The sequence below is a fragment of the Pteropus medius genome, unplaced genomic scaffold (genome assembly GCF_902729225.1).
Source record: "Pteropus medius unplaced genomic scaffold, Ma_sr-lr_union100, whole genome shotgun sequence".
In the NCBI taxonomy this organism is placed as follows: Eukaryota; Metazoa; Chordata; class Mammalia; order Chiroptera; family Pteropodidae; genus Pteropus; species Pteropus medius.
Window position 1 is genome coordinate 27954222 of NW_024354502.1, and position 21552 is coordinate 27975773.

Here is a 21552-nt window from a genome sequence, read left to right on the forward strand (position 1 = left end):
CTAGGTGTCCGCCAGAGATTGAGGACTTCTGCCTCTAAAAACTGTATCCTTGTACCACCTAATGCCTTGATTGGCACTCAGCACATACTTTTTGAATATTGAATTATGGTTTATTCTAGAAAGAAATGGGAATTCAAAATTGATGCCTAAAATTATTCCGACTTTGGATATGAAATCCAGTTGTGTCATGACCCTCAGACTCTTGCTTTTGCTCTTTAGGCAACTTATTGGCCATTAGCATTAGCATTAACTTTTGCATTAGAGCATGGAGTCAGCCAACTACCACTAAAGACCAAAATTTTTTTTAAGAGACCAAATTTAACTCATTGCCTCTTTTTGTAAATAAAGTTTTAATGGGACACAGCCATACTCATTGGTTTACGTATTGTCTCTGGCTGCTTTGGGCTACTACCGGGGAACTGATTAGTTATGACAGAAACCTTATGTCCCACAGAGCCTAAAATATTTATTTGGTCCTTTATAGAAAAAAGTTTCCTGCCTCCTGCACTAGAGAATTGAAAGGGAAAAAGTAGAGTTTATTTCGGATTTTACCTTTTAAGTCTTTTCTGGTAAATTTGATATGCAACTGCAAACAATAGCCAGTGAAATTAATTGGTGTTTTTTGAGAAATACCATAAGACCTTCTTTCCCTTTTAAACTACTTACCTACTGGGCCTTCTTGGGAACCTGAGGTTCAAAGACAGAAAGGAAAAAGGGGTATCCTTAAGTGAAACTGTACTATTTTTATTCTGAATGCATGGCAGTGGACAATACAATGATTGAGATAGTACACTGGTCTCTTGAGGAAAAAGCACTGATTATTTGAATTGGCAATTGAATTAGCTACTCTTTTTTAATGGAACATTATTTTTATTTGAAAGCACAACTGACAAACTGGTTATAAGGTTATTCAGATTTAAGTATTTGGTAGAACTTTTCTTGAAAATGTGGGGAAGGGGGAAAATTCCCCTTTTCTTCCTCTGGTTCTTTTGGCTGGCTGAATCAAATCAACAGATGACAAGAGAAAATCAAATTTAATTTTGTGTGCACAGGAACTCTACATACATGAGAGTCACAGACCCTCCACATATGTGAGAGGTTCAAAGACAGGAAAAATGGGTATATAAAACATTCTGAGCTAGAGGGGAGGTAGGGTACATTGTGCCTTCAGGTTATTATAGGGAGAACACATGTCAGTGATTAGTAGTTTGCCCTTCCATATAGATAGGTCCAAAAAGGTTATGTCCGGTAATCTCTTACTATGGGCAAGCCTCCTCATTCAAATTCCTCTAGATAGTTAAAGGGGGGTGGGGTGGGGCAAGATGCTTCTCTTGAGCCCACAGGGTCAGCTACCTTTAGCTCAAAATAATCTACATATCACTGAAGCACACCTTGGGGTGGCTCTTCTGAATCCCCATGAAAACAAAGTGAGCTTGTCACTTCAAGGAAAACAACTATTTGTTGCCAATGATGAAATCTGACTGTCAAGAAAAAAGTAGTTTTGGAAAACTTTGACACCTTCCCAATACTTAAAAGATTTTTCTGAGAGCAGTGGTATTTAAAATATATATAAATATATATATATATATTTATATTTAAAATATGTAATTAAAAATATATATAGTGTTAAGAAATGTGTTAACATTTGGAAGACTGCATATCTTAAGTGAACTGATATTTTCCAAATGACCAATGCCTGATGTCATAAATCATTTATGGGCAAAAGGTCCATCAAAGTGCAAGACAGACCAGTGGATTTTAATGTATCAGAGTACAAAAGTTCATTGATATATTTTCAGATTCCACATTGCAAATAACTTTTAAAAAGCTACTATTTGTTAAATTTTAGTGTAGTATTAAAAATATTCACATTTGTCCGAAAAGGCTATTAAACATTTTCTTTCTCCAACTACATAGTTGAGGCTAGATTGTCTTTATGTACTTCAATGAAAACTAAAATTGTAGCATTAAATGCAGAAGAGAAATATGAGAATCTAACCATTTTTGATAAGCAAGACATTAAAATTTACAAAAATGTGAAGCAATGTTATTTTCTCTGATTTTAAAATTATTTTGGAAAAGTTATTTTTCTATAAAAATATTTACATGAAATTGTTTACTGTATTCTTAAATGACTTATTAAACATTTAAAGTTGTTTTAATTTCTAGTAAATAGTGATAGATATGACCTACATAAACAATACTCTTTAGGGTCCTCAATAGATTATAAGTGGATTCTGAAACAAATAACAGAACAGCTGGTATAGAGGCTTCAGTGGGACTTGGGGATAGAAGACCTAAATTGAAGTTCCAGTTCTGTCACTTGGAGATAGAAAACTAAAATTGAAGCTCCAGTTTTGTCACTTAACTGACTCAGATTTCAGGTGAGTTACTTAGGTGCAGGCTCTGAAGACAGACTTTTATAATTTCGGTTCTGTTTGCTGGTAGTATGGCTTTGAGTGAGTCATTTTACCTCTGCAAATAGGATTAACTATAGTACCTACTTCATCAGGTTGCTGTGAGGACTAAATAGGATTATACTTGTAAAATGCTTACACCTGTACCTAGAATGCAGACTCAGAAATGACTAGTTACTATTATAGTCTATGATATTAACTAATCATCTGACAAGATCCTAGAGAAGGGGACACAGTCCTGGCTTTCTTCATCCTCTGAAGAGAATAAAATTTATTTAAGTGTTATAAATTTGAGGAGAAGGTATAAACTTGTGAATATTTGTGTATGGTGGTTAACCTATGGGAAAATTAATTTTATAAAAATTCCCTTTTGGCTTCCTTTTTCTCGGTTTCTGAAGAAATAAAACTGAAAAACATTCCCTAAACCCTTGCCTTGTAATCTAGTTAGAAAATAGGAAAGTATCTTATTATTCAGTTATTTCCCCCAAAAGAATTGAGGTCTTCCAGAAAACAATACTCAGGAGAGCTGGGCAAGGCTGCTATTCAGCTTCATGACTGTGGGAAATTCGTTTAAACTTTTCACCTCAATTATGTCATCTTGTTGGGACGAAAATATCTCATCTCCAGCCTCCCTCGCAGCTTTTAAATCCTGTCAAGCTCACCTCTACATTTTTTAGAGATATCTTTTTGTCAGGCTCTAAATCCTATAATAAACGAAAGGATGAGTGGGCAAAGCCCACTTTTTTTCCCCTTGCCAATGACAGTTGTATCCATTCTCCTAAGCACCCAGAAGTGGAGGTCTGGAGAGACACAGCTGCTGATAGCATCCTATCATCCTATTTTTCACCAGGGGCGTGGCATCCCAGCATCTCCCATGGGTTCCCACACCTTCCCTGGCATTTTGGTAGGGTTAGGGTTAGCCAGAGTACCAGCGGGTCAGGAGGCCCGTTTTTTCATCTTTTAAGTGAGGCTGGGCTTTCCTCCTTTCTGACTGACATTCTCCATGCTCTTACGGCTGTGATCTCTTCTTCCTCATTCTTGCCTTTTAAAGACCTCCAGCCTCATACCGTGCGCTGGCTCGGAGTGGAGGACACGCCGCACGTACCACCCACAAGTCCAGCACTCCCGCTCCCTGCCCGCAGGGAAGAGCCACATCTCGCGCGATTCCCTCAGTCTCTCGCGACACTTCCTGGTAGTCTCCCTGCGGCCCTTCTCTCCTCACCCGTCGCTTTCGCGCCGCGGTCCAAAACACCTCGCCTCTGCTCTTGGCAGCCTGGCCTGCTGCTCACCCGCTGGGAGCGCGGTGGAGCCCAGTGCTGGGCGCGAGCCTGGCGGAGCCGCAGGCTCCGCCCTGCTCCGCCCTGCCTGGGCTCGGGGTAAAGGCCGCCGCTGGGACATGTCGTGCTCCTCTCAGCGAGGGCAGGAGAGCGTGAAAGGCAGCAGGGCTGCCAAGTGAGTCCGTGACGGTGTGTTGGGGTGGGCGGCTGGACCGAGTGAGGCCCAACTGGGCTGCGGGTTGGAGGCACTGCGGGATGGAGATGCCAGGGGTGGAGAAGAACGCGATGCGGGAGACAGTGAATGGGGGTGATGGGAGAACCAGCCCCAGTGAGGTGGGGGTGACTTCGGTTCCATGGAAGCAGCTCGGGCCCCTCTTTGCATCGACTGCGCCCCAAATTACCTTGTTTCCTTGGTGGCTGGAGGCGGGAGGAGACAAGTCCTTGAGTTCTGAGGTCCCACATCAGAGCTGCAGGAGGCCGGGGGTCGTAAGGGAGAAAGGACACTCCACGGTGACTGAGGTAAATTTCTGCTAGGATAAAGTGGCTGGAAGCCTGGAGAGCATTCGCTCAGAAAAAGACCAGGTGTTTGCCATCCCGCTGCGCTCACTGCTGCGATACGGGTAATCGTGCTCACTTCCCTCGGAGGAGCTTGAGTAGACTTTTGACGTATGCAGTGTTAGGTTTTACTGCTGAAGGGAGAGAAACACAGGTTCCAGTCGTCTTTGAGGGAAGGAGGCTTTTGAGATCACTTGTTACTTTTTACCAGAGACGTGGACGGTACCAGTGGTTGCGAAAGTGCGCACAGTGGCCCCTAAGCAAGGATTCGTGTTTTCAGAATTTACCACATTTCTCATTTTAAGCACACTTCAGGAATCAACAGAAATATTCCAATAATCATGTAAATGTGTAATAATAGGAGTCTGGAGCCTAAAACCTAGGTGTTATTAAGATGGAGTAAATTTTTTGTCTTTGGCACTAGACTTAGATTGGAAATTGGGTTAAAGTGTTTTGTTGCAATCAAGTTTTTGAACGTGTGCTTTTTGTGTTTCTTGGTTTGTTTTATAACCTGTTTGTTGTCTAATTAAAACCATGCGGTTTTCTGAGAGAATTGGGAGATCAGTACAAAGTGGGCATATGACTACAGGAAGCATTTTTGTTTAAAGCCCTCTCCTCCTCCACCAAAATCTGTTAGTCCCCTTGGATCGTTGTTGTTTTTGCAGAAATGACTCCTTAAAATGATCAGTTGTGTGTGTGTCAACAATTACACTGTTAATAGAAAGAAAATATTTTTTTCTGATAGTTTTCTTTTGTCTTTTAGAGAGCGAAATGTCATCAGTGGAATCACACCAGGAACAGTTGCCTCACTCAGATCCAACCCCATCACCAAACTCATGTAGTTCCTTTGAGCTAATAGACATGGATGCTAGCAGTTTGTATGAACCAGTTTCTCCTCATTGGTTTTATTGTAAGATAATAGATTCTAAGGAGACATGGATTCCTTTCAATTCAGAGGATTCACAGCTGCTGGAAGAGGCATATGGCTCTGGTAAGATGAAAATGATAAGTGGTGGTAGACAAAGACTTACTGTCATCTCTCTCAAACTGTAATACAATTAGTCCTTGTTTTTATAGTGAGTGCTATTAAAAATAAATTTTAGATTTTTTCTAGTCATCCCTCTTAGCATTTTTATATATAAGCTCTATTACTACCCAGCCAATTTATAACATTTAAGAATTTGGTCTGTATTTTGAAAACAGTACCTATTATAATTTCTGCATGGTTATCCAATAATATTTCTTAAGTTCTAGCTTATGTTTCAGTTTCGTTTATAAAGAGTGGGGGAAACGGTGTCACATTCACATTGCAAAAGAATGAATTCTCTTCAACTTGTCCCTTGTTTTTCTTTATGGGACATGATGGTAGTTAGTACTTTATCATCATGACAGTCATGGTCATTAATTTACTTTTTGATTCCTCAAGCAAAAAATTCAGAAAAGCCTTCTTATGTACTTTTCTTTAAACTTTTTTTTTTTAAGGGATAATACTGTCTTTCCTCAGAAAAAGAACAAAATAGTGTTTCGGTATTATTTTTTTAGTGTTTTATTAAAACCAGAAATGGTTTTGACACTTTGTAGTTAGTGAAAAAAAGATAATTAAATTCCATTTTGTTTACTGTTTAGCACAGTAGAAACTATTCACTCATATGTTTCATAACATTATTTACAGTATAACTCAAAATTGTGTTTTAGGAGGTTTATTTTGATATGTATACTTTTTTTCCTCTTTTCAATACTTAATAGGAAAAGATTGTAATGGGAGAGTTGTTCCCACCGATGGGGGCAGATATGATGTTCATTTAGGGGAGAGAATGCGGTATGCAGTATACTGGGATGAGCTAGCATCAGAAGTAAGACGATGTACCTGGTTTTACAAGGGAGACAAAGATAATAAGTATGTTCCCTACCCGGAGAGCTTCAGCCAAGTATTAGAGGTATTCCTTTAACCGTTTTTTATACTTTTTCTTCATTTTTTTCTTATTTAATAATCTTTTCTTTCTCTTGTGACTTATTTTGTGAATTTTCCAGAAAAAGTTTGGTTCTGTCTGCATCACAGATTATAGCATTTATTTTTGCAAGTTAGTTTCAGGATAAAGTAGTTTTGTTTTCAGATTTTAAAATATACTATGGAAACAGTTATGCTTTTAAATTTAAAATGTTTTCCTCTAATGGTGATCATTGTTAATATTTCAACTATGACCACAGGATTATTTTTTGCCTTTTATTTTTCTTGCTCTGAAAACAATGTGAAATTTGCTTTCTTTAAATTGGAGTAAGACGTTAATATTATTGAAAGAAATATCAATATGTGAACAATGATTATCTCTAGATGATGAAATTAGGAATGATTTTTTTCTTAGTCTTGAACTATTATCTATTGTATTTTAAAATAAACTTCACAAATCAAGATGAAAAGCTATATATGTAATACATTCCTAATTTTATGGAAAATATACATTAATTATTATTGAAAGCAATATATCATAATGTGAACATTTATCACCCGTCTAGCTGATAGAAGTAGGAATGATTTTTTTAAATTTGTCCTATACTATTATCTGTCATAATTTAAAAGAATTTTAAAATAAAATTGATAAATTGGAGTAGGATATTCTTATTGTAATTGTTTATCTAGCAGTATTCTTATGAAAAAGTTTTAATAGAAAAGCTATAAGGGAAATATAATGAAATGTGTTTCCTTTTAAGGAAACTTACATGCTTGCTGTAACTCTGGATGAATGGAAAAAGAAACTGGAGTCTCCCAACAGAGAAATTATTATATTACACAATCCAAAGGTAAAGCAAATTAAAAGCCTTTCCCTCATGTTTGGATTAAAGGTTAATTGCATTACCGAGGAGAACTTAATTTGTTTCTTTTTCCTAGGGATTCTATTTTGGGTAACCTTTGGGAATTTTTATATTATGTTCACAATTATGATACTTAAAACTTGTAGCCACTATTTTTATTTTCAGTTAAAACAAAAGAATTTTCTTAGGGAAAATTATGCCACTGTAGATTAAGAATATCACTGATACATTATGTGGCATGTCTTCCATGTATAGGGTACTGCTGAAAGTCTGTTAGCCTGATATATTTTTTTTAGCTTTATTGAGGTATAATTGACCAATAAAATTATAAGATTTTTAAAGTGTACAGTATTAGCCTAGTGTATTTTCAGGGTTCTCATTTCAAGCTGTAAGAGTTGCATATCAAAACTCTAGTTGAGATTCAACTATGTACTATGTTTTGAAAGATATGCTCCTGCCCCTCAGATTGTATAAATATAGATGTCTTTAATGTAGAATATCTTTATTGCTCTGATTTTTTCTATTTAAGCTTATGGTGCATTACCAGCCAGTTGCGGGGTCGGATGAATGGGGTTCAACACCCACTGAGCAGGGTCGACCAAGAACAGTGAAGAGAGGGGTTGAGAACATCTCTGTTGACATTCATTGTGGTAAGATTAATCATTAATTTCTTCTGATATACTTATTAGTTTATGACTTAAATTGTGACCTTTTTCTATGGATTTGGATTACCTCATGGCTTATAAACGATCTTTAATCACATGAGCTTATTCTGAGTTAAGGTCAGCATCACTTCATCTATTAAGAATCTTAATAGATACAAAAATCTTTTTTAAAGATTACTATAATTTAAAGTTGCTAAGTATATGTGGTGAGATGGGTAAAATTTGGTAGTACTAATCAGGAATTCACTCAGTACAGATGAACTGATTTAGTCCTCATTCTAAGAAGTGTGATTCTACCTATTTGATTAGAAATTTAGTCCTGGTAATTCCTGTTGAAGATTTTCAACTAGGGAAATTATTTTTCAGTAGGACCTTGATGGTTATCCATTGCTATCTAGCTAGGATCATTTATGGTTGGTTTTATAATATATTTAACTGGATTATGAAATTCCTTTTTATCGTGCAGAGGAGGTATGTCTCTTGGACAAAGTCTTAGACTTAACTATAATTTAAAAAGATGGGTTTAAAAATTTTAGGCTTCAAATACATACGTGATGTTATTGGTACAATTGATAAAAAATGGACTGTTATATAAAATTATTTTATAATTTTTTTATTTTATAATTGAAATTGCCTGAATTCAATAACTGCACTGTGGTTACATAAGAAAGAGAATATTCTTAGGAAATACACATTAAAATATTAAAGGTTTAAAGAGGGATGTATGATGTGTGCAAGCTGATGGTATATGTAACCTGCTCCCAAATGATTCAGAAAAATAAATGTGTGTATATACAAATATACATAAAGAGAGAGGGAGAGAAAAAAAAAAGAGAATAATAAAGCAAATGTGATAAATGTTAAAGTGTCGAATCTGTAAAAAGTACATGAGAGTTTCTGTACTATTCTTTCAAGTTTTCTTTAAAGATTGAAGTTATTTCAAAGTGAAAAGTTTAAAAAAACCTAAAAAACTTTTTCACAGACTTTTTTAAGGTAAATTAGAAACAAAGGAAAATCACTGTTTTTTTACTCAGTAGTTATATATAGGATTATTTTGTGTCCTTTAAATTATCTGCTTATATTTTAACTTGCCTATCTTTATAACCTATTCATTGTGTTTGATTTTAGAATACATGACTAGATATTTAGAATAATTTTTCTTTTCAATTTCATTTATAGGGGAACCTTTACAAATAGACCACTTGGTTTTTGTAGTCCATGGGATTGGACCAGCTTGTGATCTCCGCTTTCGCAGCATTGTACAATGTGGTAGGTTTGCAAAGATCATTTAAAGGGAATATGAGTGCTCCTGTGAGCTGAGTTAAAGCGTTGTCTTTAGTCTGTTGTCGTAGCTGCATAATAAGATTTGGAGAGCTAAAGGCAGATGGCAAGGTAGAAAAGCTTCCCAGCTTAGACCTAAAGTACTAGTAAATTCCTTAGGCTAATAGTTTATACTCTTAGCTAATAATTCTTGAGTGAACAACCCTTAATCCTTATAAAATAGTTTTTATGAGATGATGGTCCTGTGTCTACACATTACAAATTTAAAAGGACCATAAAGATGATATAGTTTAATGAATAACAGAAGCTTCAGTTATATTTGTAATTCATACTGTGATAAACCTCTTGATATTCTAATTTGAATATTTAGGTCATTAGTATAACTTGATCTTGAAAAGTAATATCCTAAAACTTGATAGTATTCAAAGTCTAATTGTCCCAATTTGGGAGTCTTACCCTACTGGCTAATGCTTCTATGCATAAATGTTCTTAGAAGGTTAAGATTGATGTAATATGAATTTCAAACAGCAGTGTACTTTTTCTTAATCTAAAATATTGGATAGTTGTTGTTTATAAGAACCAGAAAGTTAGACTAGGAATCTGACTACTGGAAAGCCAACTGACATAGTTATGTGATATTTTTCCTTTTCGTTTTTTAAATTGAAACAGTTCCCATGACACAGGTTTTTTGTTTTTTTTTTTTAAATAAATTTATTTATTTAAATTAGTTTCAAGTATACAGTACATTGGTTAGACATCTATATTGTTCATAAAACGATTTCCCCAATTGCTCCCTCCCTCCCCTGGCCCTCCACTTATCCATCATATTAATGCTAACTGCATTCCCTGTGCTGTGCTCCCCATCCTCATGCCCAACTATTAATTTGTACTTTAATTCTTCACCCCATTCTCCTAGCCCCCAAACCCCCTCCCCTCTGTCACCAAATTGACCACTATTTTTGTGAGTCTGTTTGTGATTAATTTGTTCTTTTCCTTAGTTTCCACATATAAGTGAAATCATATGGTATTTATCTTTCTCTGTCTGACTTATTTCACTCAGCATAATAACCTCTAGGTCCATCCACGTTGTTGCAAATGGTAGGATTTCATTTTTTTTAATGGCTGAGTAATATTGTATATATAAACCATCATTTCTTTATCCAGTCATCTGTTGATGGGCATTTAGGTTGCTTCCATATCTTGGCTATTGTAAATTGTGCTGCCATGAATATTGGAGTGCATGGATCTTTATGAATTATTATTTTGATTTTCTTTGGATAAATATCCAGAAGTGCAATTGCTGGGTCAAAAGGTATATCCATTTTTAATTTTTTGAGAAACCTCCATACTGTTTTCCATAGCAGCTCTACCAATTTGCAATCCTACCAACAATGTATGAGGGTTCCCTCTTCTCCACATCCTCACCGACACTTGCTGTTATTTGATTTATTGATGATAGCCATTCTGACAGGTGTGAGGTTATATCTTATTGTGGTTTTAATTTGCATTTCTCTGATGATTAGTGACCTTGAGCATCTTTTCACATGTCTGTTAGCCATCTGTATTTCCTCTTTGGAGAAATATCTGTTCAGGTCTTCTGCCCATTTTTTAATTGGATCGTTTGTGAGTTGTATAAGTTCTTTATAAATTTTGGATTTTAACCCCTTATCAGATGCATAATTAGCAAATATGTTCTCCCAGTCAGTTGTCTTTTTGTTTTGTTGATGGTTACCTTTGCTGTACAGAAACTTTTTAGTTTGATGTAGTCCCATTGTTTATTTTTTCTTTTGTTTCTCTTGCCTGAGGAGATATATCTGAAAAGAAATTCCTGTTAGTAACATCAGAGAGTTTACTGCCTATGTTTTTTCCTACAAGTTTTATGGTTTGGGTCTTACATTTAAGTCTTTAATCCATTTTGAGTCTATTCTTGTATATGGTGTAAGAAGATGGTCCAGCTTCTTTTTTCACATGTATCTGTCCAATTTTCCCAACACCATTTATTGAAGAGACTGTCTTTACTCCACTGTATATTCTTATCTCCTTTGTCATATATTAAGTGAGTGTATGGGTGTAGATTTATTTCTGGGCTCTCTGTTCTGTTCCATTGATCAATGTATCTGTTTTTATGCCAGTAACATGCTGTTTTGATTACTGTAACCTTGTATTATAGTTTAATATCAGGTAGTGTGATTACCTCCAACTTTATTCTTTCTTTAGATTTCCATGGCTATTTGGTTTTCTTTATGGCTCCATATAAATTTTAGGATTATTTGTTCTAGCTCTCTGAGAAATGCCATTGGTATTTTGATAGGGATTGCATTGAATCTATAGATTGCTTTGGGTAGTATGGCCACTTTAACAATGTTGATTCTTCCTACCCATGAACAGGGTATATGCTTCCATTTATTTGTATCTTCTTCAATTTCTTTTTTCAATGACTTATAATTTTCTGAAAATTAATTTGATTCCCAGATGTTTTATAGTTTTTGATGCAATTGTAAATGGGATTGTTTTCTTAATTTCTCTTTCTGAAAGTTCATCATTGGTGTATAAACATGCCACTGACTTCTGAATATTTATTTTGTAACCTGCTACTTTACTGAATTCATTGATCAGTTCTAACAGTTTTTTGGTGGAATCTTTAGGGTTCTCTATATATAGTATCATGTCATTGGCAAATCACAAGAGTTTTACTTCTTCCTTTCCAATTTGGATGCCTTTTATTTCTCTTTCTTGTGTTATTGCTATGGCTAAGACTTCCAATACAATGTTGAAGAGGAGTGGTGAAAGTGGGCATCCTTGTCTTGTTCCTGATCTTAAGGAAAATGCTTTTAGCCTTTCCCTATTGAGTATGATGTCCAGTCTACTGTTGAATTCTTCTAGTGTATTCTTCATTTCAATTATTGTATTCCTCATTTCTTTCTATTTTTTTTTTTATGGTTTCTATGTCCTTTTTAATGCTTACTATCTCTGTTGAGGTTCTCATTGTGCTCATCCATTCTCCCCATAAGTTCATTGAGCATCCTTATAAATGTTATTCTGAACTCTGTCTCTGGTAGGTTGCTTGTCTCCATTTCATTTAGTTTATTTTCTGGCGTTTTCTCTTGTTGTTTCATTCGTGGCATATTTCTTTGTTTTCTCATTTTATTAGCCTCTCTGTGTTTGTTTCTATGTGTCAAGAATATTTGTTTCGTCTCTCAGCCTTGGCCAGATGGCCTAATGTGGAAAGTGTCTTGCGTGCCCCCGTGGCACACTCTACCTGATCCCTTGTGCCAGGAGCTCTGGATGTGACCTTTGTGTGGGTTATGTGTGATCTTCTGATGTCACCAAGCCTTTATTGTTGTTAGTAGATCAGTTGCTGGGATTAATGTTCAGTCTGACTAATTGTGTGAATTGGCTGCACCCTCAGGATAAGAGTTGTTGTGTGGGGGCTGACTCCACTGAGTGGGATTTGCCCTAGCAGGCTAGTGTACTTGTTGCAACCACCTTGTGTGTGTATTCCTACTGGAGCTAGTCAAGAGTCGCTCCGTTGTGGTCTGGTGCCAGCCTCCAGATGTGTTGGTTTTGTGCCCCCATGGGAGGGGCTCCCCCATAGGCCAAGGTAAGCCGCTGCTTTTGATTGCTCAGGGCTACCTGGTGAGAACTACAAAGAACTACAAAACAATCCGCTGATGGTTGTCTATGCTGGATCTATAGGTAAGTGGAAGAGATACCTCTGTAGGCAGCACTCAGTTATCCCCTGTCCCTGACCTATGGCATTTTAGCAGAGGGACCAGTGCTCCTCAAGCCCTGATACTGCCTATCAGCTGCTCGTTAAGTCTCTGAAACTGGATGAGCCTCTGGGTGATATGTGTGTGGGGTGGCACAGGGACCCTGGGAGTCTCCTGGGTCTAGTGAGTAAATTTCCCCCTGCCACTGCAGTGTCAATTTACATGCTTTTGCTGTCTCTCTGACTCGCTGTACAAGTTTCCACTCGTAGCAAGGTCAACTGCTGCCTACCCTGGGCTTAAATGCGCTACTCCAGAGCAGGGGCAGCTGCCTATCAATATGCAGCGGGCACTTTGTGTACTGGATGAGGCAGAAGCTCAGAGAGTCAAGGGCTGTCAGGCCAATACAGACCCCTGCAATCCTCTTAAGAGATATCGCAGCTCATACAGGCAGCAGTGGTCTGTCCACAACTGTTTTTTTTTGAAATGCGCTCACTGTGCTAGCCAAGATCTGTTGCTTGCTCTAACTGCTCAACCCCAGAGCCAAGCAGGGCACAAGAGGCTGCCTGTCAATGGGCTGCAGGCACTTTGTGGCTTGGGTGAAGCGGGATCTCAGGAGACAAGGTCCGTTCTGCCAGTACAGCCTTAGTTTTACTGCAACTTCTGTGCCTGGGCATTCCTGCTGTAGACACAGATCACAGTGAGACACAGATCACAGTGAGACCTGCTGTCAGGGGGGCTTCCACAGACCCCTGTGTTCCCTGGACACAATATTGCAACTCTTGAAGTCAGCAGAGGTCTGCCTGCTGTTGATTTCGGTTCAGTGCCCACCCTGTGCCAGCCAAAGTTTGTTTCCTGTGTAGATTAGAAGATCAGGGGAGGGGAAGGGCAGGGCTGTGGAAGTTCACTGTCAATGGGGCCCCTAGGGCAATTTTAGGTAGGGTGGGGTGAGGTCTCAGAGAGACAATGGCAGTCAAATCAATTCAGCCTCAGTCTTGCTGCATATTTGGTAACTGTTGTGAGTTCCTGAAGAAGACCCAGCTCACAGCAAGACCAGCTGCTGTCTGAGACTAGCCCAAAGGTCCCCGATATCTGCCCAAGTTTGTGTTGGCAGCAGCGATCTGCCTGACCCTATCTCTGAAATGTGGCTCACAGCAGCTGGCTGCTGTTTCTGGGATTAGAAATGCAGCTCTCAGACCAGAGGTTCCCAATGGTCCTTTGGGAGGGGTCTGCACAGTCAAGCTGGTGAGGTCTGTAGTTTGCCTGGTAGAGGGACCAGACTAAGGCACAATGGTGGCTGCCTTTCCAGCCCTCGTTCAGACACCAGGCAATGGAGGCCTTTTCAGAATGAATCCTGTGTGAGCCTCTGACCCACTGCTGGCATCCAGGGTGAGAGTCCACAGGTCAGAAAACCTTTGCACGGGTCCTTCAAGGGAACTTCTAGGGGTTCATTCGCCTTCCGTCTCACTTAGATGGTCGGAATCCCCTTCAGTTTCTACAGTCAGAATTATTAGAATCTCTTCTTCCCTGGGCTGGGACCCTATGCTGAAGAGCCCCTAGGTGAGACCAGGACCCCCATCTCCCTCAGGAGAGCCTCTGTAGCCTTGTTCTCCCCGCCTCCCCTCTTACCCTTGGCGAACTTTACCACCTGCGCAGCTCTAGCCCGATTCACAGCTTCGCCCCTCCTACCAGCTTCGATATAGCTCCTTTATGTTATCAGATGTAGGTGTTATGATTGGCTGGACTTCAGGTGATTTTCCATGTTGGTTATTTTATAGTTTGGGTGTAATTTCAATGCGGTCCTGGGAAGAGACGAACCCTGCTTTTACCTAGTCTGCCATCTTCCCTCTGTCCCTCAACATAGAAGTTTTGAAGTTAGCTTTTACTTTAATGAAATGTTTTATGTAGTAAAAGCAGGTTCTGTATTAAAGGAACAGCTTTTCTTATATGCAATGATAATTTTTCTGAATAATGCTTTGCTGTTTTTTGACTCAAGTAAATACATGTTCTAAGCAAACCTAGATAAGAGTATAATTATGTGATTGGTTGCATCTTAATTCTGCAAATTCATTGCTTCACTATTGAGACATAAATTAATTTTCTTTTTCAGTTAATGATTTTCGCAGTGTTTCATTGAATCTGCTACAAACGCATTTTAAGAAAGCCCAAGAAAATCAGCAGATTGGAAGGGTAGAATTTCTTCCAGTGAACTGGCACAGCCCTTTGCATTCTACTGGTGTGGATGTGTGAGTAATACCATATATCTTTGAGCTGTTAACTGTGATTGCAATATATTATCTGATCATTGATATGCTTAAGGACATTTCTGCTATAGCTGATTATATATTTAAAATTTTGTTCAGCAAAACTTTTTTTGTATTTATGTCTTTTTCTTAGAGATAAATTATGAAATGCTAACTAATCCTTTGGTTTAAGTAGTCCAGGTTAGGAATAAAAAGCTGTGTATATTTTCTTCTAGTATGTTTTACTGGCTCATTAGTATTTACGGTGACATCTTTATTATTTCTTTAGCATTAAAACCAAATATCGCTTTCTTCCTATAGTGTATAAGCATTTCCATTTTTAGGTGTCAAAAGCCTACCTACCTCAAGATATACATAGTATTTTGTTGTTCCTTTTGTGATCATATTTAGATATTTGTCCAAATTTGGTAAAAAAGGAAAATCCCCAAATTATTAGCATTTATAACTTGAGGTATAATGGTACAACAACTTTTAAGTGATGGCTTTCTTAAATTACAGGCCCAATAGTTTTGTTTGTAAATTTTATGGTGATGTCAGAGAAGCCTGCCTTATATAAAGAATATTCAGCTATGGGTTCTCCAGAAAGAAGTGTGTTCATAATATAGTTCTAGGATAGAACTCGGAAGTGCTTCTCTGGAAGATAAAGGACGTAGTCAGCATTATTTCCATGCTGGTCTTGGAAATTGCTTTCTTGATTCTGTTTCTCAGTTCTTAATGCTGCTCTACGATTTGAGCATATTCCATGTGCCACATGTGCCATTGTGGTGTTCCTTTTAATAGGTATTGAATTCACATTCTTTCATATTTAAGCTCATGCTCAGAGGTGACTAAGGTCACCTAGCCTTCTCTAAACTACAGAAACTGTTGATTCTTTGAGGAATCTTTCTGGGAATTTTGAAAAAGTTTTAACTGGAAGTTGATTTAGACAATGTCAGTATGGTTTTCCTTTGCAAGATATGAGTTCTGTTTGCCTTGGCATATGGCAATCTTATGTTCTTTCAGCTTTTAGAAATTCTGCATTGAGAGCTGATTCCATTTACCATTTGACTTGCGATCAAAAAACTTTAATGTTGAGAAAGCTAGAAAACTTCTCTTGTATCTTTTGTCTTTTTAAAAAGCTTTTTATTATAGAGAATTCTGTACACAAAAGTAGCATATATAATGAACCCTCATGTACTGATTACGATTACCCACCCACAACAAGCCTCAGCACATGGCCAGTCCTGACCCATCCCTATTGTCACACCCCTGTCTACTGCCCATCCCTCCACCATACTATTTTTGAATCAAATCAGATATATCATTTCATCTGTGTTTCAGCTTGTATATCTTAAAGGACTTTTAATAAAATATAACTATAACACCATTATGACACCTAAAAAGTTCTTAATGTCAGCAAATACAAGAGTTCAAATTTCCACTTGTCTAATGCCATGATTTATATATATGCATACATACATATACATACACAAACATGAATGCACACTATACACATTTTAAATTTAGATCCAAATTAGGTTCATAAATTGCAAAAGTTGGTATGTCTTAAGTCTCTTTTGATCTCTTGATTACCTTTCCATCTCTTATTTTCTTGCAATTTATGTATTGAAGAAACTGAGTTGTTTGTGTTATAGAGCTTCTTACACTCTGAATTTTGTTGATTACATCCCTTTGGCTTCACTAAACATATCTTTCTGTCTTCCATATTTCCTATAAATTGATAGTTGCCTCTTGTATCTTTAAATATCTAAAGTCTAAGCTTGGAGGCTAAACTAGATAATAACTTAGATGAGATTATGGAATGTATTTAAGTTTTCTGCTTAAAATATCTTCCCTTTTTTCAGAGATCTGCAGCGAATAACCCTGCCTAGCATTAACCGCTTAAGACACTTCACCAATGACACAATTCTGGATGTCTTCTTCTACAATAGCCCCACCTACTGTCAGACTATTGTGGACACAGTTGCTTCTGAAATGAACCGAATATATACACTTTTTCTGCAGAGGAACCCTGATTTCAAAGGGGGTGTATCCATTGCTGGTCATAGTTTAGGTAACAAATGAATTCTCTGTAAGTAGAGAGAACTGTTACATTTTTAGGACACCTGTTTTTGAAGTACAATGTCTTTTATCAGTATCAAATTCAGAGGGTTTGGAAGGGGTTGGAAGGGTGGTGGTGGATTGGAAAGACTCCCTGCTTTGTAGATTTTGCTACATGGGTAATTGGGTTATTACTCTTACATAAGACAACAGCTATTTAGTGGTAATGCTTAGAAATTGTCCCTTCTTCTGTTTTACTTATAGGTTCGCTTATATTGTTTGATATCCTAACAAATCAGAAAGATTCTTTGGGGGATATTGACAGTGAAAAGGTAATTTAGATGTTCAGATAGGTTCTCTTTTAATTTTTCTTAGTAAGGATTTTTAGGCATTAGACTTATTTTTTGTTTTTTGCTTAGTTTAGTCTTATTACATTTATGTTTAATAGACTTGTAATTATGTCATTCTTGGATGATAGAAGCAAGATAGTAATCTGCTTCTACAAGTATTTGCCACATTCTAAATAAATATAGGTATCATATTTTCCATTATAAATATGCACTACTGGTCTGTTATTAGAATTATAAAATCTTTGAGCTGAAATGGAGGTTGCATATGATGAAATGAATGAATTGGATGTAAATTGATATAATTTATAGAAGTTTTGTTTGAAAGGAGTGGAAGGACTTGATGCTTAAACATCTTTTAGTAAAACAAAGTCCTATGAATACTTTTCTATTGTGCAATACTGTCTTGTATTTTTTCTTTTTACTTAAGTGTCCTATTTCTCCTGTTGGACTATGAGTTCTTCCAGGGGAGGGGCTTTTTGTTTGAGATTGTTTTACATCTTAAACACTGTTTTTCTATTAAGAACTCAGTAAATGTTTTGTTAATGAAGAATACTTTGATAATCATTCATTCACTCATTCATTTATTTAAAAACATTTTCAGCTGAAGTTGCAAAAACTTAGAGATCAATACCTCTTAATTTATATTTTCTATAAATTACAGTTCATTTAGTCTTTAAAGATCATCTCTATGTGCAAATCATATAGAGTACATTTCTTTATTGCAAAATAGCATAAATAAAAGACAATCTAAATAAATTTAGAGAATATGAGCTTTACAATTTAATTTTTAGGACTTGCCAAATATCGTTAAGGATCAAGGAGACACACCAACGCTAGAGGAAGATCTGAAGAAACTTCAACTCTCTGAATTCTTTAGTATCTTTGAGAAGGAGAAAGTAGATAAGGAAGCTCTGGTAAAAATCTTTTAAAATTCTATGCTATACCATTTTCAGTATTTTTATTGCTTATCTTCATCATACTGCTTACTAAGAGCCTGCCCTTTAGAAGCATTTTAGCCATAAACACTTATCATTAGTAATGTTCTTTAGCATTTATGTGTTTCTCATCATATCAAATGATCTTTGCTTTGTGGGAGTTCAAAGTTCAGAGGAGCCACATTGATAAACATATAGCAATAGAGCAAAAGACTAAAAAACAGCACAGCTCAGAAAACACGATAACAAGAATAAATGACACTAACTATTCCAATTCTTATTTTCTGTTTTACTTTCAAGAGCTTTACTTTTGATGCTCGCTTTTTTTTTTTTTTGCCACTTTTGTTGTATTTTTTTTTTCAGGTTCACGATAACATTCATTCAGTAGGTGTTTAGTAAATGCTTACTATGATCAGGCATACTATACCAAGTACTGAAGATAGAGTGGTGAATAAGACAGATAATGATTCCTAACCTCGAAGTGTTTATAGTTTACCTGAAAAGACATACATTAAATAATCAAACACATAATCACAGTTGTGATAAGTTCTAAGTAGGAAAAGTACACAGTGGTATAAGAACGATATTAGGATGAACTCACCTAATCTGAGAGTGTGAAGGAAGACTTCCCTAATCAGATGAGTAGTGCTTCAGCTGAACTGTTAGTCTGTTAAATGCTCTGCGTTTGCTGTATGTTCTTACTGGAAGTTAATACCTAGCTCTGTAGGTTTTTTTTTTTTTTACAATACAGCGTTACCTATATTACTATAGCATTGATATTGTAGTATTGATACTTTTTTTTTTCTTTAGCCTCTTTTATGTTTAAAGAGTATAAACTACTCTTTTTCTCTAAGTTATTAATAATGTACCACTAGGGAGCCCTAGTAATATAAAGCAAAGAACAACAGAGTGCTTACACCTTATTTTTCTCAGAGAACAGGACATTTAATTGGTTTTATTTTGCCTAGAAATAAGAAAGATAATTTGATTTTCTGTGCTTAGGCTTTATGTACAGACAAAGATCTTCAGGAAATGGGAGTTCCCTTAGGACCAAGAAGGAAGATATTAAACTACTTTAGGACCAGAAAAATTTCAATGGTATGTGCTGAATATAGCTTATAGTATTAAATACTTTTTGACATCCTTGTATCCTTGTGCTTTATGAGGTGTTTAGGGAACTAAGCAATTTTGTTAATTGATCTTTGGCTCTCTTTAAAAATTAAACATGTTTATTAATATCTTAAAAATGTTATTAGCTTCAGAAGTCTTAATCTCCCCTGGACTCCTACCATTCCATTTTTTTATAACTGCTTTATTGAAATAAAATATACATCACATACCACAAAATTCTCCCTTTAAAGTATACAATTCAGTGGTTTTTAGTATATTTAGAGTTGCGTAACCATGACTACTGTCTAACTCCAGAACATTTCTGATATCCAAAAAGAAACACCACACCCCTTGTTCCTCATTTCTCCCTCCTGTGAACCACTGACCTATTTTCGTATGGATTTTTTTATTTTGGACATTTTATGATAGGGAATCATGATATGTGGCCTATTATAATTGGCTTCTTTCACTTAGCGTAATGTACTCAATGTTTATCCATGTTGTAGCACTACTTGTACATTTAGTTTGTTGGCTACTGAATTCTTTTCCAATTCTTAGTAGTTATTTTCCAACTTTTTAGCAAGTTGCTTAGTTATTATTTAAGGCCCAGTATTTGCATCACTTTCTATAACCACAGAGACATTCTACTTGCTTTAATTAGAAAAGTATAGCACTTCATTAAATTCCTTAGGAGTTCTCAACATTCTTTTCCACAATGCTCCACTGTTGTTTCCTCTTATGATGGTTGCCTGAAGTTTCAACTGCTGCCCAAATGGCTGTGTACAGCTTTTATCATTTTAGAACATGTAGGGCTATCAGTTCATAATTTAAGGCAACTTTTGTTTTTTTATCATGAAGTTAGATACTTTATCTTGTTTTCTGAGACTCTTCCTGGAATTATTGACTATCATTTCAAAACTTTCCCCAAGTATCTTTTCAAACCAGTAGAAAACCATGTAATCGTTTGAATATTTTTACTACATAGCAGCTCCACAGAACTGTTTTTTATTCTTTAGGGTATTAATAGACCAACTCTGCAATCAGATTCAGGGGTAAATGTGTCTAATATCCCCAAAGAATCAGATTTCTGCAGTAGTTCTGACGGTACTGGAAATGATGACTATCTGGATGTTGGCATTGGGCAGGTAACAATACTAACTCTTTTTGGTCATTTTAGTGCCTGCCACTTGTATATAGGAACAGAAGTAACTTTCGTTAATGAGAGATGCTTTTGTTTTCTCCTTGCAGGTGTCTGTAAAATACCCCCGGCTCATCTATAAACCAGAAATATTCTTTGCCTTTGGATCTCCCATTGGAATGTTCCTCACCGTCCGAGGACTAAAAAGAATTGATCCCAACTACAAATTTCCAACTTGCAAAGGTTTCTTCAATATTTATCACCCTGTAAGCAATGGACAGCTCTTGTGGTTTTTTTTACCTGAATATTAGGGTTTATTGATAAAGAGCATATGATTTTCTATTGTGTTGATTTACTTTTTAATATACTGTTCTGTAGTAATGAGATAACTTACCTGGAATTGATGGGGCAGAACTGTACATTTTTTAAAAATAAGCTTACAATTATTCTTGCCTGATATACAGTTCCTCAGACTACTTTTCTTCAGCAGAGGTATATGTAGCTATTGTTTTTCCTATGCAGTTTGATCCTGTGGCCTATAGGATTGAACCAATGGTAGTTCCAGGAGTGGAATTTGAGCCAATGCTGATCCCACATCATAAAGGCAGGAAGCGGATGCACTTAGGTAAGACTGAATACAGAACTTGTTAATTCCAGACCTTCTGGTCAGTGCAAACTGACTGGACTTCATTCACTTTGTTTAGCTGTGTTGGAGCCTAAACTCATTGTAAACCATGTAATGTTCTTTATTCATATGTGTTTCAGAACTGAGAGAGGGCTTAACCAGGATGAGTATGGACCTTAAGAACAACTTGCTAGGTTCACTGCGGATGGCCTGGAAGTCTTTCACCAGAGCTCAATACCCTGCTTTACAAGCTTCAGAAACTGCAGAGGAAACTGAAGCAGAACCTGAATCAAGTTCAGAGAAACCTAGTGGTCAGTGACACTACACATTGATTTTCCTACATCAGGCCAGATAAGGACTCCATAGTGTATAGTTCT

The 21552-nt window shown here is 36.6% G+C and overlaps 1 protein-coding gene across 6 annotated transcripts in view; it reads left to right on the forward strand.

Moving 5' to 3' along the window:
* Window positions 1–21552, forward strand: part of DDHD2 (DDHD domain containing 2) — a 65559-nt gene that overhangs the window by 37950 nt on the left and 6057 nt on the right. For 2 of the 6 annotated variants that reach the window (XM_039853785.1, XM_039853787.1), the window contains exons 6-19: window positions 5013–5240; window positions 5996–6186; window positions 6959–7048; window positions 7590–7710; window positions 8905–8994; window positions 14824–14959; window positions 16822–17030; window positions 17282–17349; window positions 18159–18281; window positions 19305–19400; window positions 20429–20557; window positions 20661–20816; window positions 21073–21175; window positions 21316–21486. In XM_039853785.1, the coding sequence (XP_039709719.1) occupies window positions 5013–5240; window positions 5996–6186; window positions 6959–7048; window positions 7590–7710; window positions 8905–8994; window positions 14824–14959; window positions 16822–17030; window positions 17282–17349; window positions 18159–18281; window positions 19305–19400; window positions 20429–20557; window positions 20661–20816; window positions 21073–21175; window positions 21316–21486 (1911 nt within the window). Of the gene's footprint in view, window positions 1–3589; window positions 3884–5012; window positions 5241–5995; window positions 6187–6958; window positions 7049–7589; window positions 7711–8904; window positions 8995–14823; window positions 14960–16821; window positions 17031–17281; window positions 17350–18158; window positions 18282–19304; window positions 19401–20428; window positions 20558–20660; window positions 20817–21072; window positions 21176–21315; window positions 21487–21552 lie in introns of those variants that run through there. The other 4 variants (XM_039853790.1, XM_039853789.1, XM_039853791.1 and 1 more) reach the window with 4 other exon arrangements.